The sequence below is a fragment of the Camelus ferus genome, chromosome 5 (genome assembly GCF_009834535.1).
Source record: "Camelus ferus isolate YT-003-E chromosome 5, BCGSAC_Cfer_1.0, whole genome shotgun sequence".
NCBI lineage: Eukaryota > Metazoa > Chordata > Mammalia > Artiodactyla > Camelidae > Camelus > Camelus ferus.
In genome coordinates this window covers 80,667,164-80,691,456 of record NC_045700.1, presented here as the reverse complement: position 1 = coordinate 80,691,456, position 24,293 = coordinate 80,667,164, and the positions used below count along the sequence as shown (strand labels likewise).

The 24,293-nt window shown below is 43.9% G+C and overlaps 1 protein-coding gene across 4 annotated transcripts; it reads right to left on the bottom strand.

Moving 5' to 3' along the window:
- Window positions 1–358: 358 nt before the first annotated feature.
- Window positions 359–19,529, bottom strand: PLCD4 (phospholipase C delta 4). 4 transcript variants are annotated; one of them, XM_032480256.1, is made up of 16 exons: window positions 18,759–19,529; window positions 15,020–15,075; window positions 14,727–14,885; window positions 13,308–13,536; window positions 12,072–12,201; window positions 11,254–11,485; window positions 8,261–8,462; window positions 7,180–7,324; window positions 6,393–6,545; window positions 4,742–4,927; window positions 3,197–3,353; window positions 2,719–2,835; window positions 2,316–2,488; window positions 1,626–1,761; window positions 1,123–1,272; window positions 359–1,044 (listed from the first exon to the last, which is right to left on the bottom strand). In XM_032480256.1, the coding sequence occupies exons 2-16, from the start codon at window positions 15,039–15,041 to the stop codon at window positions 938–940; spliced, it is 2,298 nt and encodes a 765-aa protein (XP_032336147.1). In that variant the 5' UTR covers window positions 15,042–15,075; window positions 18,759–19,529; the 3' UTR covers window positions 359–937. The 4 variants fall into 4 exon arrangements, 3 of the variants coding, with proteins under 3 accessions (XP_032336147.1, XP_032336148.1, XP_032336149.1); XR_004320094.1 differs by lacking the exon at window positions 1,626–1,761 and having other exon boundaries at window positions 18,759–19,527; XM_032480257.1 differs by lacking the exons at window positions 359–1,044; window positions 1,626–1,761 and having other exon boundaries at window positions 1,051–1,272; window positions 18,759–19,528.
- Between the last annotated feature and the right edge of the window lie 4,764 nt (window positions 19,530–24,293).

Below are 24,293 nucleotides of genomic sequence, written 5' to 3'. Positions count from 1 at the left end.
AACCCAGAATTCTGTCAGGACTTCACAATGACTGTATAATTAATCATCCAAACTGGGACACACTCGGAAAATTGAAGAGGGTACTATTAATAATTATGCTGAGACACCAGACACAAACCAGGATTATTCCAGGCAAACTCTTCAGGAGGACTGGGATCTTATGACTCTCTCCTCCCTTTGCCCTGGCCCTTAGAAGCCATACTCCTTACTCTTCCTATGTAGTGCATGCAGGAGTGCCCCTGGAAACCCTGTCTTTCCACCTTTTCCCTACCCCACCTATCTACCCAAATGTCCCCCAACCCTCCTACCTCCCCTTCTTGCCCAACAATGAGAGACCATACTCAAGCCAAATTGGGAGAGAAGCTCTATTTATACCGGTGGGGCTAAGGAGAAGCAGTCCAGTGGGGACTCTGAGGGGTCTGCAGTGTTCTCTTGAGTCACAGTATAGTCCTGTGTTCAGGTCTCCTTCCCCAGCCTTTGCTTGGGGAGACTTGAGGCTTGATCTGTCCTTCCCTTGGCTCTGGACTTTGAGGAAGTTAGGGGTGGAGGAGATAGTGCCTCTTTGGGTTTCTCTGCCCCAAGCCCCTCTCTGGGTTTCTAGTTGCAATCTGCCTTTGAGCCAGAGTTGGTGGGAATGAGTAGTCCTAGATCTGGGTATGGTACTGAGCCTACAGCAAGAGGAAGGAAGGAACTCCAGTATAGGGTATGTAGAGGGAAAGACAGTAATGATACCAAAGGCTTGTGAAAACGAAGAAAGGGAAGAGAAAAAGGGTGAAAAATCAGGTCCTAGATTTGCATAGCGGGGAAGATGTAGTTTTGTGCCTAGGAATGCCCAAAGCTTGGTTTTCATCACCTCTGTTTGCTTTCTGGAGCATCCTTCCAGGTTTTTCTTACCATCTAAAGCCAACACACCCATCCGTCCTATGAAGGGCCCTCCTTAAGAGTCAGCCCCCTCTAGCTCTTCCTGGGTGCAGATGTGCACGAAGATGGAGGCTGGGTGGAGGCTGATGCCATCCTTGGAGAGCAGGTGTATGTGGCGGTAACCTGGAAGGAGGGGGGAGGGCAGCATTAGGGAGGCAGACAGAGTTGGGGTGTGGGCCAGGGGTGGAGGAACGGGCTCACCTTGTTGCATGCAGTTCCAGGGCAGGGTGTACTGACCAATGAAGTCATTTCGGGACTTCCAGTCATAGTCTTTTACCACAAAACGCAGCAGGGCCAGTTCAGGTACCAGGACCCGGAAGCATAGGGTCTGCCCCCAGTATGGATTAAAACCTGAGCGGAGTAGGGGGAATGAGGGAGGGAATGAAGGAGCAGACATTGTTGGCTATTATCTTTAGGCCCATGCCCAGTTGCTTTCCTTGTGTTCTCTCACTTAATTTTCATAGTATTTTACAGGTGAGGAAATTGAGACTCAGAGTGGGTAAGTAATTTGCCTAAGTCACTGGAGCTTGTAAGTGAGGGGCCAGGATTCAGACCCGAGATGTCCAAGTCCTTGTTCTTTCTGCTGTTTCACACTGCGTCCCATGGAGGTGGCAGGAGGTTGTGATGGACTGTACTTAATGGGGGGCTGGATGGTAGGAAAACAAGTTGTGCTTCTCCCTCCCCCCAGCACTGCCCAGTCTCACCATTGTTCTCCACGTAGCTGGTCTCTTGCCGGGCTGTGTCTGGGCGAACGCCAAAGATCTCCACTCTCACCAGTGGATCCACAATGGACCCTTCTTTGTTCTTGTCCACTTTGGGGAGTTGCTGACCACTGATAACCTGCAACCAGGGCTCTGGAACCTCACTAGTTTCTGCTCAGCCCAGCCCCCCTCCAGCTCTCACACCGAGGGGGAGGAGGAAGGCTGAGGGAAGAGGGAGACACAGGACCTTGCACTATAGCTTTTGGGTTTGCAAAGCTAATTCTCCATGAATAATTTATTTTCTTTGAGTACCTTATCTGCAATTTAAAATGCATCCAAGTAGGAATTTAACAAGGTTTGAAAGTAGGTATGTTAATAACAGCAACCCTTCTATAGCACTTGCACTGTTGTAAGCACTTTGTGTTGACGAACAGCCCTGTGAGGTAGGCAGTATTAATACCCGAGTCTTGCAGGTGAGGAGACTAAGGTTAAGGAGTTTGCCCAACTTTACACAACTAGTAAATGGGGTTAAACCCAGGCAACAGGGTCCAGAGTCCATGCTGCCTCTCCCGAGAAAGTTTTCACCTACTACACTCCTGTCAGGCATAGCCACCACCTCTCCCTCTCCCCTCACCCTCCCCAGCTCCTATCCATTATTTCGGTTTCTTCCCAACAGTTTCATTTCCATTATACCTTGATTAGGAGGACCTGGGCTTTGAAAGGGCTGATGGGCTTCTCAGGGTGGAAGGAGCTCTGGGCATCACGCAGGAAGTCTGGCTTCAGCACATAGCCACAGCCCGCATTCTGGCGGAAGAGCCCATCACAAAGGTCCATCTCAAGCCCCGCAGTCTGCATATTCATAGCCACTGAAGGCCCCAAGAGAAAAGGGAAAAGATTCACCTTGGGGCCATCCAACCCCTCTTTCAGGCAGTGAGACAGACATATTGGGTATAAAAGGGCTGCTGGGAACACCATAGAGAGCATCTTTGTCAGCCTAGCAGTCTTGGAGCACTCACTGGCCCTACTGCCACTCAGGGTCTTACTTCCCACCCGTTGTTCTTCCACTCCCTCTTCCCTGTTCCTACTGCCCTCTCACCCATCTGGCAGCCTGCATTCCAGAATTCCTGGGGGTTATAGTTGGATGAATCTGTCCTCAGGCCACTGGGATACACGCGGCTTAGCTGCCAGGTGTTGTGCTGCACAAACTCATTGCCTGTAAAGAGGATGTGGGTAGGGAGATGGAAGTGGGTGGAATAGATCCTCCCATCTCCCTGGTCCCAAGGACCCTTCCCACCCACTTCACTCTCTCTCTAGCATCTCCTAAGGCTGGCTCTAAGAAGCTTTGCTATGCCTCCCTCTCTGTTCTAGCCAGATCATCTCCCCCAGCTTTGTTTCCTCTAGAGCCTTGAGCCCACTATTTATACTCCTGTCTCCATGTCTGCTCTGAGGAGTTTCTTGGCTCCCCAATCTCTCCTTAGCTCCCTCGTTCTCTGTCTTGAGACTCATCTGCCTGCCCATCAGACCTGACCCTACCCATCCCATTTCCTTCCCTATCCCTCCCTTTTGGTCCTGACCAGCCTCCTTGATGAGACTCTTGGCCTTGGCTTCAGAGAAAGATGACATTTCGTAGAAGCGGTAGTGCTCCCTTGAATGAGCAAAGCTGTAGAATGAGACAGCCTTCAAGTAGACAACCAGGGCAGAGAGGGATGGACACAAGATGGGCTTGGATTTCTGGAAAAGGAGAAAGTAGAGAGGAGAATGGAATTGAACCCTCAGTAATCTGAGAGGGAAGAAGCCAATGGCCAAGATCTGAACTTCCCCACCCAACCTAAGCCTCTGCCCGCTGCCTCCCCACTGTAATCTCCCTCCTGCCTCACCTGCTTGGGAGAGAGAAGGAACCCAGGCTTGGAAATAGGAGCCTGAGCCACAATCTGACAACACATAGGCGAACACAACAGCGGGCACATCACAACCTGAGGATGGGAATGGGAGTAAAGGCAGTCTGCATATACTGATGGGATCGGTTTCAGCCTCTGGGCTTGAAGGGTCTGCTCTATGTTACTTTCTTGGAAGCAGGTTTTTAATAATAATAATAATAATATATTATTATTATTATTATTATTATTATTATTATTATTATTATTATTAAACAGAGATGTCATCCTCCCTAACTCTCATCTTTTAAAACAAATTAACAATACTTTTTTGTCAAAATGAACATGAGCCCAGACAGATATGTCAAGGTGTGCAAATGGCCATGGAAGTCACACCTAGAAGGATGTGAGAGTCCCAGAGTAGTATCTTAAGATTTTTCTCCTGAATTCCCATTTCCATCCCTGGGCATGGCAGCAGGTTAGGCAACACAGCTCCAGAAAGAACAGGATAAGCTGGGAGTCAGTCAGCTGAGCCAAGCAAGTGCACAAGAGAGAGAAATGCAGACTTCAAAGCAGGATCTTGGTGGTCCCACCAATGGCACCCCTGGCTCAACTCTTCCTGCTACTCCTCTTTGGCTGTTTCTGGCTCCTCCTCAGACTCACCTTTTCCAAGAAGCTTTCTCTATCTAAGCCCACTTTAGTTGAAGTCACAGCAGTCACTCTACTAAGCCCTACTTACCCAGTATAATAATGCCTTATAATAATAAGTGCACATACACACACACATACACATCAGTGGTTTTCAAACTGGCCTTTAAGGAGACTGGGAAGTAATACAAAGAAACCTCAGAAGTCACCTGGGGGATCCAGGAAAGAGCCAGATAGGTGCTTCAACTAGGATGGCTCTGCATTTATCAATTTTGTACACTGATCTTCCACAGAAGATTTCATTAAGGAAAGATTTCACAGCCCACAGAATTTGGAAAGCCACTGCAATATATCTAAATATGACTATGGATAGATAGATAGATAGATAGATAGATAGATAGATAGATAGATAGATAGATAGGCAGACAGACAGACGCTATGTTATATATTTTTAAATGCCTCTTTCACTGGAGGCAAGGAGCATTTTGCTCCTTGGCCCTTCACCCTGCATGGCTCTAGTCTCTTCACACGTGAGCTCTCAGCTTGTGGTGCAGACTATTCAAATGCCAGAGCAGAAAGACCACTCTCCTGGCTTACCTTCTCATTTTTGTCCTTACTGCGAGGGCTCAACTCCTGGGGCTCAGACTCAAACTGGGCCTCCAGCTCCAGCTCAGCCTCCTGCTCCCCTTCCAGTTCAGATTCTGGCTCTTCTTCCTCTTCCTCAAAGTCCTCCTCAAGTGTTTTTAACTTCTTCCCCTTTACCAGAATCTTCCCCCGAAGCTCCTAGGGGACAAAAAGAAGGGACCTGTCTACCTGTTTGCTCCAGAACCCACCTGGGGATCAGGCAGTTCCCACTGCTCTCACAGGGCCACCTCAAAGGCAAAGGAAATGAGTGAGTGGTCAGAAATTCCCACAGGAAAGCTGCTTGATACATACAACAGGGATTTCCTATTGTTAAGCAAACTTGCAACATCTCTAACCATAAAGAGAAAAATAAATGGGAACCCCCTACACCTTACATTTGACAAAATTTAATAAATTTAATAAAGTTTTAACAAATATAATAGAATTTAATAAAAATTCCTCATAGATTAAAGATTTACATGTAAATATAAAGAACATAAGAGTATTAGAAGAAAGTAGAGAATCCTTTTGAATAATCTTAAAGTGGGAAAACCTTTAAAATCATGAGATGAAAACTTAAAAGACATAAAAATAGTTGGCAGATTTGACTACATAAAACTTAAAAACCTCTAAGAGGCAGAAGATGCTATAAAGACAAAAGAAAAATAGACAGCAAGAAATATTTCCCAAAGCATTAATATCTTTAAAATAAAAAATTGTTACATATCAACAAAAATTATAAACCCTAATAAAATTGGGTAAATGATATCAATTCAAAAGAAGAAAACATAGACCTTTTTTAAAAAAAAAACTTTACTTTTTTTCATGTTTGCCATTGAATCATCTCACTACTAGAGTTATTTGTAGTCGCTCTCTTGTTACTGTTGGTTGGAATGCAGTTTGGTATTTTTTCCAGAGGGCAACTTGACAATAACAGCCAAAAATATCAACATGCAAACTTTTCAACCCAGCAATTTTGCTTCTAGGAATCCATTTGAAAGAAAGAGTAAATGGGCAAAGCTGCATGTGTGAAAAATTATAAACAACCTAAATGGTTATCATTTACTCATTTTTACCATCTATAGGTTGAATAAATTATGATCAATAAAAAAATGGAATACCATAGAGTTGCTAAAAAGGAAAAAAATGATACTTGAAAAGACATTCATGATATATATGTGAGATATAAAAAGGATATAAAGGATGATCCCATTCATGTTTTTTAAAATGTGAATATATATACACATACACAGTTTACATAAGCATTTAAAAAAGTCTATTGGCAGCTGTTGTGGGAGAGGTTGAGATTATGGTGGGGACATTTCCCTTTCTCTATACTGTTTGTATAGCCTACAACAATTATGAACTATCAGGAAAATAATTAAGATTTTCCATTGAAAAAGAAATATAAAGTAAATAAATGATTTAAAATTTAGAGAACTATATAAAGAATTCTATGTTGAATTAGATTTTTTAAATTAAAGTTGTCTCCAAGGATATTAAAGAGCAAGATGGTCCACCTGAGGGTGAGAAGAAGGGAACAAGATGGGCATGGAGGAAGGAGCCAAAGTGGGGCAACAGGGAAGCCATAGTGGAGCCTGGGCTGTGGGAGCAGGGTCCCTACCTCAGGGGAGGGCAGCTGAGTGGGAAGCTGCCCATCCAAGGTGGTGCTCAGCAGCTGCTCCCCCAGGATCTCGGTCAGATGGTGTGCTATGACCTCCTGCTGTTCCCAGCTACAGTGGTTCTCCAGGGACAAGATGACTGGATAGTCTGATGTCTGATGGGGAGCAGAGGCATGCCAGGGTCAGAGTTCTGAAGCCTGTAACCTTCCTTCTCCAGGCCCCCCAAATACTCACTCAACTGTGCCTGATTGCCAAGATCTTCCAACCCCATGTCATGCCTCATGGGGGTCTTCCTGGGTCTGGGGCCTACCCCACATCTAGAAGTCACTATTGGGCTCCCAAGTCTCAGATCTGCGTCAGGTCTGGCCCAGGTCCTTCCAGGACCTTTTGAGTTTTCAGGCTCAGAATGGGAAAGTCAGGCTATTCCCCCAGTTATGTGTTCATGTTACACCCTCAGGCTTTCATTTCCAGATTCCTATTGTCTCCCAGCTCTACCCACCACTTTGTCTGTTTCCTCATCCACCCTCTCCCAGATGGGTGATAAGAGTTGTTAGAAGTAATAATTACTAATCTCTAGCAATTACCTCTATGACTAACAATTACTAGTAACACATCCAACGCTTATTCATAACAATCCCTTAATAATTTGCCTGATGCTTCACAGTTAAAATCTTTTACATAAATGCCTTTTCCATAACCTCCCCTGCTTCCCTCCACCCACCTCAGACCGAGACCCTCTTCCTTCACATCCTCTTGCCTCACCAGTATTTCCATCCCTGAGGCTCCTACCTGGAAGGCATACTGTGCTATAGCAGTCACAACATCTTTGAATGGGATGCGAGAGGTCAGGGTGTGTCCGTGGTAAACAATAGGTTCCCCGCTAGGTCCATCCCATATATCCACCTCCACGCAGCGGCACCCCCGCTTCAGGGCCCTGCAAGAACCCAACCCCCCAGGGGTTAAGATCTGATCTTCCACCTAGGGAATCTCTCCCCACTTTGGAGAGAACAGTGCTCAGCGGCACTTATCGATTAAGACTCCTTCAAGCTACATCTCCATGGACCCTTCTCTTTCTACTGGGACATTGCTACAGCTCACACTGATCTTGGCTCCACCCCACCCCACCCAACTCACAATCTTTCCTTAGCAAGCCATCACTTACTGCCTTCTGGTGTTTTGGTTGTATGTCACTATATGACACATGAGTTACTCAAATTCTTGGTAAATTTACATTTTGTTTTCTGTACTGGACTTCCTAGGGAAGAAACTACATGTTCCACTCATCTTTGTATCAGCCACTGGCACTACACAGATATCTTGATCTAATCAATGATTAATCACAATAAAAGCAGATACCATTTATTTGCTATTGATACATGGATTATCTCATTTAATCCTCACAATAACCTGGACAGAATAGGCATTATAAGCCTCCCTATTTCTCAGATGGGGAAACTGAGGCATATAGAGGTTAAATACTTAGGTCCAGAGTACAAAGTGAGGGAGCTAGTATTTGACCTCAAATAGTCTGACTCCAGAACCTATGTTTTTAACTCTTCGGCTATACTGCCTTCCATTTAACATTTAATTTATTTATTTATTCAAAATAAATCTGTCAGGACCTCTTAGTTCTAAGAGAATTGCATTGCCTGTGAAAGAGAGAGAAGCTGCATTTAGCCATAGGGTTTCAATATCACTCTCCTACTAGTCTTCAATATCTCCTCCAAGTCTCTCAGGTATCCAGGGACCCTCAGCCCCAAATTGCCCAGCAACTTTTCAATCTCTGTTATCTACTGACAGCACCCCTCAACTTCCCAAAGATGTGCCCTTCTCATGAGCTGGACCCCTTCACCCCTCCTCGCCACTGCACCGTATGTATCCCTCCACGCTGCTCTGGCCACAAAACTGGTCCCCCACTAGGTAGGTATTGTGGGATGAGTTGATGTAGTAGTGGTTCAGGGGTTGAGTCATATCCTGGTAGATAGGGAGGCAGATCGGATTGAAGATGTCTCCATCCTTTGAGCAGAGGTAGCTGAGGAAGCCATCCATGCTCAGCACATGCCGCAGTTTGCCTAGGGTATGGAGTAGGGGAATGTTAAAGTGAGAAACTCTCAGCAGAAGTATCCAGCACACCTACAGCCGGTTCTCCACCCCACCCTTCTCCAGGGTTTGGCCTTTCAGATGGTGTCCACTCCCAGCCTCCAGATCCCAAACTTGCCTCATCCAGTGTCTGTCATTTCCAGGGTCAATCACCCCCACCCTGAGGGAATGTTAAAGCTATAAGGGGAATCATTAAGATCATCGTAGTCCAATACTGTCCAATAGAACTTTCTACAATGATGGAGATATTCTATTCTGCATTGTCCAATATGGTAGCCTCTAAGTACACAAAACTACCGAGGATTTGAAATATAGCTGTGTGACTGAGGAAGTGAACTTAAATTTTTGATTTTAGTTACAGTCATCTCTCAGTATTCACAGAGAATTGGTTCCAAGACCTCTCCCTTCCCCACAGCAGATACCAAAATCTGCACACTCAAGTGCCTTGCATAAGATGGCATGGTACAGTTGGCCCTCTGTATCCACAAATGTGGAAACTGTGGATACAGAGGGCTGACTGTAATTTAAATTTAAATAGTCATATGCAGCTCATGTTTACCATAATGGACAGAACAGTATTCAGTCCAAAGGGCTAATTTCATAGTTGGGGAAACTGAAGCTCGGAGAGGATCAAAGTCAAAGACTTGTTAGTGACAAGACCAAGGTACCTGTGTTTTACTCCCTGGACTGTGTAGCTGCTGCCAGCTATGGCCTGAAGGTTTCTTCCTATTGTCAATTCCCATATAGTGTTTTGAGGAGTGTTGTCCAACATTCCCTCGGACTACACTCTTCCTGAGGGCAGGGCCCTGTCACTCCTTCCACAGCCCTCGCCCACCTCAGCATGGGCTTCATGTAATAACAATGGTGATGACTAACAGTTCTTGAGCACTTGCTCTGGGCCAAGGATGTTGCATGCAGCAGCTCTCTTAATGCCCTCACCAACATGACAGGAAGGTGTAATATAACCTGCCCTGAGAGGTTAGGTAACTTATCCCAGGTCACGTAAATAATAAGTGAAGGAGCTGGGATTTGAACACAGGCAGTGAGGCATCAGAGCCACGCCCTGCACCACTGGATTGTGCAATCTCACTGAGGGTAACATTGCTGCAGAGGAGGCAGAACAACTTGACACTCATGCCCAGCTTCCTTGTTCTGGGTTTGACAAGGCCTAAGGATGGGTGAGAACAGCAAGAAGTTGGGCACAAAGGGGTTTTCTTGACTGTAATCACTAGGCTAAGTCCACAGTTGCTAGACCCATTTCATGTACATTATTTCTTTTGATCACCAATTTTTTTTACAAATGAAAAAACTGAGTCTCTGATAGGTTAAGCAACTTGCCCATGGTTACTCAGTAAGAAGCAGAGTGGGGACTTGAGCTCCTGTCTCCTGACTGATACCACACTCTGCAGCCAGAGTGAAGTATCCAATAGTCAAGTGCAAAGGGAGAACATCACAGTGACTTGCTCTTCTACTTAGTTTTCTGAAATGCTTGCCCTACAGCCCCTTTCTTTTCTGTGCACTCACATGAATCTGGAATCAGTAACACTTTCTGTTTGACTCCATGACCTCAAGTTCCTTGAGGGCAGTGTCCTTGTCTGACCTACTGCTACATCTCTGGTGCCTGGCTTGAGTCCTGCCACACTACACGTGCTCAGTGAGCATTAGCTGAAGTAGTGAGTGAATGAATGAATGAAACGGAGTGGGGGTCAAGACCCAGACAAACTTGATCACTTGTCCAGCTCTGATTCATCTCCTCTCTAATCCTCATTCTCAAGAGAGGCATCTGGTAAGAGTCAGATGACCTGGGTTTGAAATCCAATTCCTCCTCTCATTATCTGGGGACTTGAAGCAAGTCATTTAATTTTTCTAAACATCAGTTTTTCTCTTTTGCACAACTGACTTAATAATAAAACCCACTTCAACTGATTGTTGGGATGATTAGAAGACAAAAGTCATGTAGAGATATTAGCACATTATGGGATACTTAGCAAAGGCCCATAAAGGTTATTGCTTTTGATTGACAAGGCTATAGTGAGGACTAGATGAAGTAAGAGATGTGGAAATGCCTTGTGAGTCACTTCTTATTAATAATGTAAATTCCTCACATTCTGCAGGGAACTCAGGGGTAGGGGTGGGCAGAAAGGTATCTACCAAAGGGGCAAGGAGAAAGGTTTGAGGGCAGAGGAGGCAGATTTTAGCTGTGATTGTTAAAAGCTAAGTGATTGGTCACCTCATCATCCCCCTCAGCCCAGGGCTAATTTCTTGGTTCAGGGGTTTAGGACTCAAGAACCACTTGCAGAATTTGGAGAAAGCTCAGGAAAGGGCAGAGAGCCAGCACTTAAAGAAACAGTCAACAGAAACCATGAAGGAAACTAGAAGAAAAGGAATACATGCACTAGAGGAGAAAAGGCCAAAAGCAAGAGGACCAAGGATTTTCTGATTCCACTTAGGACAAAGGTTCGTATCAGGAAAGAGAAGGATGTGAAACATGAGCATGGTGGAGGAAAGGGGACTTATGGAATATTCTTCCTCCTGAGAGATCTAACACTACAGAGGAGACTCATGTATTATGTGGGCAGAAAATGACTCTCTCCTTCCAGAGGAGTGTTGAATAAGATGAAAATGATTGGGCAGGGGGCCGGAGTAGGGGTGGATTCAGCCTTCCTTTGGTCAGGCAGAAGGCTGCTTGTCTCTGGACCTTTCTAATCATTGTCCCGCCATCTAGCCCCCATGTCTAGTGCCTCTCCACCCCAGTCCTCTTACCACTATCTGAAGGCTCATGGCGGTCGATGAGTTCCAGAGCAAGGTCAGAAGCACGTTCTCCTTCTTTCTGCCACTCTTGGAGGAAATCCACAAATTCCAGCAGTGTCAGCTTCTGCCCATCAGATGAAAAGTTTTCAAACAGCTCCTGTACCTCAGCACGTTGAGTCAATGACTTATAGAAATTTACAAATTCTTCTCCCTCCAGAGTTCCAGACTGGGATGCGTCTGCTGTCTGCAAGAGAAGGTTTAGAGGAACGTGGACAGACCCTTTAACAGCAAATTTTAGGGCTTTGACTTGCCCTCTAAGGGCAATACTATTGATAGATCCAAACATACTTCTACAAAACCCCTACAGAACTCCTGAGATTTAGTGTTCATAGAGGAAGCCACTTCAATAAGTAAAACACAAACAAAATTTTAGCCATACTATTTGCTACTAGAGAAAATTTTCAACTAGATAGAATTAAATGCCCCAACAGGTTGCTAAAAGATCAGAAGATCTCTCCTCCTATTTACTCACATGCCAGTTGGAGTTTTCCACTGCACCAGGCACTTAGGAAATTCTGACCAAGGACGGAGAGGTTCCTGAGCTCTGATGTAATAACATGTTGTTATTTACCTTTCATAAGATTATGAGTCATCTTTCCAACAACACTGAAATGTAAGAATCATGTCCTACTCTTCCCATTGAGCCTGGCATAGTGCTAGGGCACATAGGAGAGAATGAACAAATGAGTGTTGATAGGGTCAGAGGACCTCTGGCCAAGTAAGAATGCGGCCTTGGCTGGCTTCTGCTAATCCTTCTCCAGAAGACTCACCTGGAAAAGCTGGAAGGCATGTTCTTGGTCCATTTCCACATTCATCAGGTGCAGTAACCGCTGGACCTCTCTGAAACTCATGCGACCATCCTGGTTTTTGTCTCCACGCTGGAACCAATCACTCAGCCATCCAGGTCTGAGTCAAGGCAAAAACACTGTGTGTGTGTGTGCATATTCATCCAACAATATCTGCTCCCCTGTCTTTGCCACCAGTCTCTTCCCCATGCCAGTTCATTTTCCCCATTATCTTCCAGAATAATCTCCCCAGAGCACCAATCTATCTTGTCCCTGCATGGCTCAGGTGCTTGCAGGAACCTCCCTGTTTCCTACAGAAAGAAGCCCAAATTCCTTGCCATAGATGTTAAGATCTCCTTCATTTCCATGCTCTGGTCCCAACCCAGCCTTCTCAACACATTTCTGTCCTCTCTGTACCTCAGCCAGACTCAGCAGCTCCCTGCTTCCTGATGTTCCTCTCTCTGCTCTTCAGGTTCCTATCTCTGAGCCTTTACTCATTCTGTTCCCTCAGGCAGGAGTGCCTTTCCCTCCTCCTCTCTTCATGTTCAGGGGCTGTTCATTTTCAAGGCTCAGCTCAAATGCTACTTCCTCCCTGAAACTTTCTCAGAACCCTCCCAGCTAAAATTAAATATTTCTCCTTCTTTTGAACACCCACAAATAACCTAAGTAACATAACACTTCTATGGTACTTTGCTTATTTACACAATTCCATTCTCTCTACTGACTGAAATAATATCTGAGTCTCATTAATCTTTGTACCTCTTAAGCCTGGCCTAGTGCCCCATACATTCTACTTAACAGATGGTGAATGAATGAATGAACTGGTGTAGAAGGTGAATACAATCTAGGAAACTTGAAGTGAGTTGACACCACTAAGACCTCTAAGGGGTTGCTTCTCATCCCTATGGTAGTTAATGCCACTGGGATCCTCTGTTCAGCTCTCAGGATCAACTCCTAATTTGGTCCTTTGCCTCTCACTGTCCCTTCCCCTAATCCTGTGGGCCCTGATTCCTGCCCAGACTCTGCCTGGCTTTGCCTTTGCAAGCTGTCAATCCTCCCTCAGTATCCTCAGCCTCACATTGGGCTGAGCTGTCCCTTCCCACCCCATCTGGATTCTTGGGCCTCCCTGGCCCTGTACCCCCTCCCACTTGTCCCCAGCCCTGCAGCATCTGGCTCCTTCTGTGATCCCTGGCCCCAGCTCTGACTCCATCCTGTCGATACTGGTCCAGTCGCTCTTGTTGGTCCATGCTAGTGACAAAGTCCACCAACAGTCGGAGCCCCTGCATCCAGACCTGGGCCTCCTCAACACTGTTGGCCACCAGGTCCAGGTTGGAGCGACGGCCGTGGAAGACGATGGTGAAGCCCTGCTCAAGGGGGAGCTCCTCTGCCAAGTTGCGCAGCAACTCAGACTCATGGCCCTCACGCACTGTGTCCACGTCAGAGATTGAGACTGGCAGAGAGGAAGCAAGTGGGGACACTTAGGAAGAGAGTCCACCAAATTACAGCAGCTAAAGGTTAAGGACCAGTATCCCCTTCTTCTCTGGGAAGCCAGAGGAGGAGAGACCCCAGCCTCCACAGGCTGAAACCTCCAAAGTCTTAGTACAGGGAGATGCAGACCCCTGGGATTCAGGATTCCCCATGAGCCATTGCTGTTTTCTTAGGCAGCATGGCAAGGTGTCTATGCTAGGAGTGGCAAGACCTGGCTTCCAGCCACCAGCTGGCAGTGTGACCCAGATCAAAATGACTTAAGTGCTCAGTGTCCTCATCTTAAATAAGGGATGGTCCCTTCCATGGCCAGTCCACATGGTGGTTTCACAGTCCTGAAAGGACTGACAAATAGTAACACACTTGTAGGGGGGAAGCAGTTACACCCAAGCATGAATTCCCAAACTCAATTCTCCCATTCCAGGCTGGAGTGCTTTCTTTTTCCAGATGTCTAGAAGGGAGCCAAAGAAATTCTTCCACCCCTTTTCTTTAGCTGGGGGTGGTGTGGATCATGAACTTTGAAAGTAGATTCTCTTAGATGTGTCCTGTGATCGAATTTTTAGAGGGATCATAAAGTGTTTGGCCAATGGGATGCACAGTTATGATACATTTATGATATTTAAAAATATTTATCATAATGACTAACATTTATTAAATGCATTCTGGTTTTAGGTCTCATGCTAGATGCTTTATACATTAACTTACTGAGCCTCTGTAACCTACTAGGCAAGTCCTGTTTAATCCCGATTTTATGGATAAGGAAACTAAAACTTAGTTTAAGTAACTTGTCCCGAGCCGCTAAGCTAGAAATTGGCAGAGCCAGGGCTTTAATCCAGGCAGTCTGATGCCTGTGATCATGCTTTTAAAATAATATTAACAACAGGATATAACCTGTGATTTGTTAAGACTTATTATGTGCCAGGACTCGTCTAAGCCCTTTGCATGCAATAACCAATTTGATCCTCGTAACAGACTTAAGAGGCAAGTAGTGTTACAATTTCCATTTTACAGACTCAGACATAGACAAAATGGGACCAGACAGGAGCACAAATAGGACACAGGTCCTTCCCCAGCTCTCAGGCTGCTGGGCTCCTCAGGGTCGTATCCACCCATGTGCCCCCCTCCCCCCCCGCCCCAGCTATCCACATCACTCACAGCTGGGCTTGGCCCTGCCTCCGGCCTGCCGGGCATGCCAGACTGTCATGCCATCGTCCTGAAGTCTGAAGTATCTTAGCTTCTTCCAGCTTTTGGACCTCACCTTGCGCATCATCGTGCCTTTCTGCATCAGCAGTAGGTCTTGATTGATGGGCAGCCCTGAGCCAGGAGAAGCAGGGACAGGGTAGCTGGAGGGGAGGGTAGAGGGCTCAGGAGCTCTCCAGCAGGGGTCTAGCCTCCTCCCCAACCCTAGGATGTCTCCCCAAGCCCTCTTCTCCTGCAGAAGTACTCACGGCCTTGCAGCAGGGACGCCATCACCCACTGCTTTACCAACTGATGCCAGAGTCACCTAAAAGAGCAAGGAGGAGCAAGAGGCTTTAGGTTAAACTTGATGGTCTTAAAATAACAGATCAAGGGAGGAAGAGGAGGAAACTAGTGTTTCTTGAAACTAGTGTTCCACTGTATGTCAGCTACTTCATCTACATAGCTTATAGCTCTTTTTACTTCTATTTGAATTTGGTGACTCTGAGCTAAGAGAGGCGGAGAAACCTGCCTCAGTCACATAGGGATTCAGAATTTAAACCCAAATATATCTGATTCCAGAGCCTCTGCTCCTGAAGGGCTAGGGCAGAGCACTTCTTTTGTCTCTTCTACAACACTTAGTGCTGTACTTAGCTAAATAAGCCACCTTTTCTACCTTCGCACAGTAAAGTTTATTATACACTCTTTTTCACAGCAGTTATTCTCACAGTTTTAATGGACCAGATACATTACATAATCTCAGAACTGCATTTTCAAGTCTTCTCTACCTACTAAAAAAGTACTATCTTTAAATATATGCTGTATAATTTAGGTCCTGGTTAAGTTCTCCTAGTAGCTAATAGCAAACTTGCCTTGAAAAGAACGAAGACTTAATTTGTGGCCACTTTGATTCTAGCTCTGCCCCTAGAAGAAATATACTCAATTCTTGACCAAATTATGCTGAAACTAACTAGCCAAGCTCATGAAACATAAAGCTATGTGTTTTTGTATGAGCAAAGGATCTACACTTGAATGGAAATGTGGGTTTTTTAAATCAATAAGTTTAAAATTTTAACAGTGGTAAACATCTGAAAAACAAAGAATCCTTAAAGTAACCAGTTAGTGCTCCATTAAAACATCAGGCAGTTCAACTCCCTACATTTTACAAATGAAAAAGCAGAAGTCCAGAAATGTGATGTGACTTTTTTGAGGTCACACAGCATTTTAGTGCCCTCTCATTATTAGGAAGAGCTTATAAAGTCACCCAGCATGTTAAGTTTTTAGGAATAATGTGGAAGTCATAGAAAATACAGCTTTCCTGACTGCAGGACCCAGAGAAGGTTTTCTAAAGGAGTAGACATGCACAAGTGCCCAGAGGGAGAGGAGAAGGTTAGGAATCAGTCTGAACGTAAGCGGAAGAGATAACTCAAGGCAGCGCTCAGGAGAGCAAGAACCCAGCAACAGTTCTAAGAAGAAAAGATTTTGCTGGTTGAAGCTCAATATGTAAGCCTGGATGAGATCAAAAGAAACCTCTGGATAGAATAAGAATGCCAGAGTGCTTCCTGAAAGACAGAAAAGCATCTCTGCTTTGCTGGGTGGGATGAACAGTTTGGAAACTGAGGTTTGCAAAAGCCGTGTGAAGACTGAAAAGAAACAGATCCCTCTTAGATGTCTTAGGTCCTCAGACTCTACAGTGGAATGTGATTAGCCTGGGACTGAAGTCTAATCCCCCTTGCCAACTTCCTGCCTTATCTCCCCTCTGAACTTCTGGGATGGGTGGGCCATGGCCCTGGAAGAAGACAGAATTACTTTCCCTTATGCTTATGTCCAGGAGCCTCACTACAGTGTCCTGAAACAGGCAAGCCTGAGAACAGAGCCCAAGTGCTGGGACACCAGCTCCCTCTTCTCAAATCAGCCTTAGAAAATTATTTTATCCTCTTTTGTCAAACTCTTCCAACTTCAGGGCTTGGCATGCCCTTCTGATCCTGCTCCCATTCCTGAATCCTTATTTTAAACTTGTATGCAGGTGACATGTAGCCATTAGATGGCCAATTTCAACTCAAGGATCCACCAGAATATTACAGCTGGACTTCATTTTATAGAGAAGGGGACAGAGAACTAGAAAGATTAGCTGAACTGCCAGTCAGATGAATTAAGTGGCAGAACTGGGACTAGAACTGAGGTTTCCATCTGACAAGCTCAGAGATCACACCAAGACTTTGCCCTTAGAAAGGGCTTTCTCTAGGAAGCAGATTAAAGGAGAGCTATCATTGAGGGGCATCAATGTTTTGTCTCTGCCTCCATCATTCCATGTTCCCACAATATCCCACTTAATAGCCTTTCTTTTCTTCCCATTTTCTTTCCTTTCCCCATCTTCTGCCTGACCCTTCCTTTTTCTTTCTTTCCAGCTTACTCTTTTCTCTCCTGATCTGCTCTCTGCCTCCTTATTTGCTCACTTAAGTCAGCCTCCCTTTGCTCTCCTTTTCTGATCCTTCTCCTCTTCTCTTCTCTCCATCACCTCTTCCTCTCTTGTTTCTCCTCTTATTCCCAATAGCTCTGTTTTTCATCCTCTGTGGGGAGTTTGAAACTGTAGTCCAGGAGGAGGAAAACTTGGGTTCAGATACTGAGTGGCACATTCTTCTGCTCAGCCTCATTTTCCCCTGTATCCTAGGAGACTGGCTAAACAAACTGCCCAGAGAATGCAGCTTAGAACCCTGGTGTTGTAGGTCTTAGTGTTGCCTCTGGTGCTTGAAGGTAGGATTGGAAGGATGGTCACAACTGATGCAGGTGCACTTAGGAGAGGAGGGAGAAAGGATCTGGGAGTGGGAGCAAGAGCAAGAGGCAAGGAGCAGAAGATAACGACTGAGAGTAAGAGATTGGATCTTAACTGTTCACTCCTAGACACGTATGTGGAGATCCTCAAAAGTACAGATTATTACCTCTGTAATACAGATGAGAAAATAAAGATACAAAATAAGGTGGGAAGGGGCCAGGGCTGCCGAGCAAGATTCGGTCCTCAACTGCCAGGTGTCTTCATGTCACCTAGAGATGGACTTTGGTAGAGTGGCCAATGGTCCCAGTGGCTTATAGTTGAATTCAAGATATCTAAGGTCTCTCTGAGGGCAGGATGGAAGAGAATCATTCTGTCTACTCTCTTGCTTTGGAGCAGGATTATCACAGACCTGGTTCATAAAAAGAGGACAGAATGGCTTTGATCATAGGTTACAGACCTCAGAATGTTAGAGCTTGAAGACTCTTTTATAACATCAAATCCAGTGGTTCCTGGCTATACCAATATCCCCTGAGAAGTGTCTTAAAATAGAGATTCCTTAGCCCCACTCCAAATCTACCAGATCAGATTTTCCAAGGATGGGACTCAGGAATATTTATTTTTAACAAGCACCTCTGATACACAAGGAAGTCTGGGAAACCTATTACAGATCATTAAGTTGTGGTTCAAAGTCATATAGCTAGTTGATGTCAGAGTCAGGACTAGAAGCAAGTGCTTTTCCCAGCACAGCACTCTGGTACCCCAACAAACTGCCCTGGACCATTGGGCAGGCTAAGAACAAGGTATAGAACTCAAACCCTGGCTCTTTCCAAGGAAGTCTTAGAATTCTCCCTATTACCAGGGGTTTCTATACTCCCCAAGGGTCTTGGCCAACCCTTATTTGATAATCCTCAACAATCTGTTAATGAATTTATGCTAAAGCATGGCTGCTCCAGTTCTCTGTCTTCCCTTATAAGGGTGGGGCTCACCTCTGAGTGGCAGCCCTGAGTTGCTAAGAGGTTCCCATATAAAGAGGTGATTAATTCAGCCAGCAGGAAAACTCTAAGTCAAACAAAATTAAGCTAGAGAGAGCCAAGAGGTCAGAACCCTGCAGGATTGTTCAGGCAAAGGAGTCCAGGGTGTGATTTAGTCAGGGTGGTTAAGCATGTGGAGGGCAGAGTTAGGGACTCAGGCAGGCCAGAGCTTGGAGCAGAGGCTGGTCAGAGCCTCCAGGCCCTTACCGTGGCAGAATAGCAGTCCTGTGTCTGAGCTCTGCGACTCTCTCCACTGTGGGACGAGGAAGCCCGGCCCGGCTCCTTTTCTCCTTTGCTCCTCTTGCACTCGCTGGCTTCCTCCCCTCTTCTACTGCAGTTTGCTGCTGTCACTGGCAGAGTTACAGCCAGATGGAAGGAGTAGGGTGGGGAGAGGTGTGAGCTCTCTCCTCTGTTCAGCCCATCCAACTCTTAAAGGCCCAGGACACTGGTCAGTGTGAGGGAGGAGTGGAGGTGGGGTGGGTAGAAAAGGATTAAGGGGAGGGATTGACCGGCACCACATCTCCAGGGAGGAGGAGCCTGTCTGCCCTTCATCTTGGTGCCAACCCTCACTGACCCCAATCCTGCAGTAGCTCTCAAATGAAACCCAAGGAGTGTCTGAGTTGCAGTGCTCCATGAATCACTGCTTTTCATTCTGGTTGATTTCCCTCTGTTGTACAGCTGTCTTTGCCCTTATTTCATCTGGCTCTTTTCCACGGTGTTTCCACTGCCCTGCTTCTGTGTCTTTGCATCCTGCCTTGCAGGGCACTGTCTAGCTCTGTGGTACTGGGAAAGGAAAGGGAGAAGATGAAAAGGAGGAGAGGAATGATATTAGAGTGTAGAGGGACAGGTTGGTGTCTATGTATGTATTAGGCACTCACTATTGAAGAAATGCAGACATAAATGTATGAAGCAATTTATTTATTCTTCATCTGTGTTCATTCATTCTACAAGCATATGCTCAGCATCTCCAATGTGCAAGGACATACATGTGTATTTATAAAGGTATGTATAGAAATAAAGCAGCCTCATGGTGTATGTGGATCAAAGGCAAAAAGAACAGCAAAAGGCTGGAAAGACACCCAACTGGGAAAGGAAGGTAATGAGCTTCCTACAAGCTCATGTATAAATAGGCAGCAGAAACAGAAACCAAGACTGAGGAAAGGGGACCAAGTTAGGAGAGGATTAGGGGATTGTAAAGGGCTTTATTATGGCCCCACTGCTTCTTTCACAATGTGAAACTGAGGCTAGGGAAGTTTAGGCAATGTCCTGGACTCACATGTCAGCAGCAGAGACAGCCAGTCCATTACGCTCTTCTAGGCATTGTGAGCTAAGATCTACTTCTGCTCTGCCTTGGAAAGACTGTGGGGTATGGCTCTTTCTGGATCAGTGAATGACAGTATGAAGCTGAAGGCATAAGACATAGGGCATAGGGCACAGCCCTGTACTTGGACTTCTGTGGGATCAGAAGTGAGGTGTGTCTTAATCATAGGTACAGAGGGAACTAACTGTATGAAATGGTGTGATTTTGAGTGTGCTGAGATCTGGCTGCCTCTGGTGGCTCCCTCAAACATCCCTCAACTACATAATATTCTACCATTAATGATTATTTATAGACAAACCTTTAGTCCCATTAAAATAAAATCCTCCTAAGTGATTACCATAAATGTCAGGACAATGGTTACTTTGGGGAGAAAGGAGGAGTTGTAACGGGATGCAGCACCTAGCTGGCTTCTGAAATAGCTGGCGAAGTTCTGCTTCTGCTCCTGGGTGCTAACAAGGATCTTTATAATGACTAATTAAGCTATACATTTTCTTTATGTAGTTTTCTACATTTGTGTTATATTTTACAATAAAAGGGTTTCACATTTTAGTAACTGGTCATTGCTGAAGCCTTATGGGCTTTTATAATTTATACCTGAGTTGAGTTTACTGTACTCTACTGAGAGCAGGTTTTGATAAAGGAAAAGGAGAATGCAGAGAATAGAGGCAGAAGAGGGAGGGAGAACACTCATGGGGAACAGAAAGATTAGGAGGCACCAAGATTTAAACTGGGCTTATTTTGGATTTTACTTGATAGAGACCCATATCTCACATACTTACTCTCCCATTTCCACTTCTCCAAAATTGTCATGTCCTTATTTTTCCATGCTTCTCCTTCCCCTTCCCACTCCTCTTCTACACTCTAGGATTACGTATGGTTTGCCTCTCTGAGTCACTATTTGCCTCACCTAATTGTGGCCCAACCTCTTTCCCTTCTCAGTGTTGAGGGGTATTATCACCCATCCTGAATTTTCTGGTACAGTTCAGATCTCAAACATTCTGTTTCAGTGTTCTCATAAGCACACTAGTGCTCCCCAGATCATGTATTCTCATTTTGGGGACAGGTGCTTAGAGCCCTTCACAAGGTTAGTATGGCTCCAAAGAGTGGCTTAGAAGACATGCTCACTGTAGGATGCTTTTTAGATCTAGGAAGGGAACAGAGACAGGGCCCCGTGCACAGGAACTGTCCATCTGGCACATCTGGTTTAGTTGTTCCTATTTCCATAATGATCCTGGCCCTTCCCCCACTGTTGTCTATTATTAACAGAGCCAGAAACCTGATCAGGGCAGCAGCAACAGAGGGACTTTCTGGGAACCATGCCCAGGAAAGGCCCAGAAGCCCTAAATTGAAATGAAGGGGCAGCTGGCAAAGAGGGAGACCTAAGCCCTGTACTCTGCTGCCACGCTGGCAAGCCTGGACTCTCCCCCTGACACCCAGGGGAGAGGCTGTAAAATTCCCTGTTTTCAGAAGTCAGGTTGAGGCTTCAGAGACCTGTTCCACAGACTATCCAAGCAACTACTCAAACTTCTGAAATAAAGCCCCCCTTCTTGGTGGTGAAAAAAGCAACTCAAAATATTAAATCCCATCCGAAAAATCATCATTAGATCACCTGTTGAATTAAAAGCCAGGATATATAACTTCAAAAGATAGCCACTCTTTCCAGCAAATACAAAAACAAAAACAAAAACCAAGGGGAAGAAGAACATGGAGGTATAAAATAAGACAGAGAACAAGATGATAGAAGTTAGAATAAAAAATATGAAGGGTGTAATATTCCATAGTAAGAGACGATACTTTCAGAAAATGTTACCAAAAAAAAAAAAAAAAAAGAAGTATATGCTACTTCTAAGAGTCATGTCTCCAAAATGTGGTACTAAAATGTTTAAAGTTACAGGAGGATATCTGGATGTGGAAGGACTCCAATTTCATTCTTATTCAAGATTGCCTTGCCTATTTTGGCACTGTCCATTTTCATGCAAATTTCAGAATCAGTTTGTCTATTTTCACAATAATAATCTTGCTGGAATTTTACTTAGAATTGAATTTCACCAGCAGATCAATTTGAGAGAATTAGCACCCTCATGGTATTATTTTCCAATTCATGGAGAGGATGTATATATCACCTATGTCGGTCTTTTTTTTTTTTAAACAATTAAGATATTACAGTTTTTTCTTTATTTTCAAAATGTACTCATTTATGTTACTGCCAGATCATAAAGTCATCCGTGAAATTTCATCAGGCTTAAAAATGTTTCTCAACTCATGTTATCTTATATAAAATTTAAAAGAAATAAAACTAAGTTATTGCAAAATTTTCAGTGTGATTTCCAAGTAGCTGAGAACATAAGCAATTTTTCACTTTGCTTCCAAGATAGAAGATAACTTACACCAAAGAAAAATATTAGGTGAATTGACTATTCATGATTTGATCACACACCTATGTTGGTGCTTAAATTTCAAGAATGTTTCATTTTCAACCTTAAGTTTCTGCATATCTTTTGATGTATCTATTTCGAGCTATTTGATTATGCTTTTTTAGACAACATATTTTTGAAATTTCACTATTTACTGTTGTATTTAGAAAAACATAATTGATTTTTTTTTGTAATTGACTGTATTCTGTGACCTTGCTAAATTCACTTAATTCTTAAGAGTTTGTACATCCTTTTGGAAAATCTGCATACACAATCCTGTTGTCAGCACACTTTTTTGTTCTTTTTTTCCTTTATAATCATATTTTCTTGGTTTATCACACTGGCTAGGATCAGTATGATGATAAATGGAGGGATAGTGGCCATCCTTCTCTCATTCCTAATCTCATGGAGAGTGATTTCAATATTTTATCATTGAGAGGTTTACCACAGGGTTTTTATTAGATTAAGGACATACCCTTCTATTCCTTGTTTTCAAAGTTTTCTCTTTATATCATGAACAGGTATTAAATTTTAGTATTCTTTCCCATATCTACCTAGATGATTGTGATTTTTCTTATACATTGGTGAATCACATTCGTTTTCAAATGCTGAATCAGTCTTGTATTTTTGCAGTAAACCCAAAATACATCTGGTTATTTTTATAATTGCTAGCTTTGACTTGTCTTAGAATTTTACATTTACATTTATGGGAGAGGTTAGCCCCTGGTTCTCCTTTTTTGATATCCTTAAAAGGTTTTGGTGGCTGAATTATACTGCTTCAAAAGTAAATTGAGATCTGTTCCTTTTTTTTAAGTCTCTAGAAGTTTATCAGATTGGTGACTATAAGACGAGTGACATCCCTTTTTTTCATTTCTAATGTTGATTTTTTTTTTTCCTGATCAGTCTGCTATGGGTATATCAATTTTACTGATGTTTTTGAGGGAATGACTTTTGCCTTCGTTGATTTTTATTGTACATTTGTTTTCTACTTCCCTGCCTTTTTTCCTGCATTCTTCCTTTTACTTTTTGAACTTGCTATTCTTTCCCAGTTTGACACAAAAACATAGATCACTCACTTCAGCCTTTCTTTTGTAATGTGAATTTAAGGTTATATAGTCTTTTTAAGCAGTGCTTTACCTGTATACCATGGGTTTTGATATGGCATGTCTTCATTACCACTCAATTAAATATTTTTTCTAATTTTCCTTTGTGATTTCTTCTGTGACCAGTGACTTTATAAACTGTACTGCCTGTTTTATAAACTTAAGGACTTTCCCGTTTCCTTTTTCCTAGCTTAATCCCATTGGGTTCAGAGAACATTTTATTATTATTATATTATTATTATTATAAATTTCTTGAGTCCAGCTATGATCAATTTTGGTAAAAGCTTTTGGTGCAACTAAAAATATGTATACTGTTGGTTTAGAGTTACAGTGTTGTATGTATATAAATTAAGCTAAGTTTGTCAATTGTGTTGTTCAATTTACCTGTTATATCTGCTTTTGAAATAAATGCATTAAATATTTTTTAAATTAAATTCTGTAACATTTAGGAAAGAAAAATCTCATTTCATTCTATGGTTTCCTATTTCAAATGTTTTCCTTGGGCTTCGGGTAGCAGTAACTTTGTATATCTCCCTCCCCCTATCCCCTACACTTTCCCAGCCTTTGAGCAATAGTGAGCAAGAGAATCATTTTATAGACAGTAAGGATGTCTCTCCTTGCCCTGTTCCACCACTGAAACAGTCAAAGGCTCCCTGAAGCCTTGGAAAAAAAGAAGCTGGAAGCACAGGTTGGCTCTGTCCCATTGAGAGCCAGGAAGAGGGATGGAAACAACTCTGGAGATGTGCTTTAAGTCTTGAACCCCAAAAGGAAATGAATATTAAAGTCTGTGGTAAGATGTTTCAAGCATTACATCTTCATTTATGTAAGTCTCTCCCACACCAGTACTAAATTCTTGCCACTAAAGCAAGGAGTAAGGTTCTGTCCCAACAAGAGATACTGTATC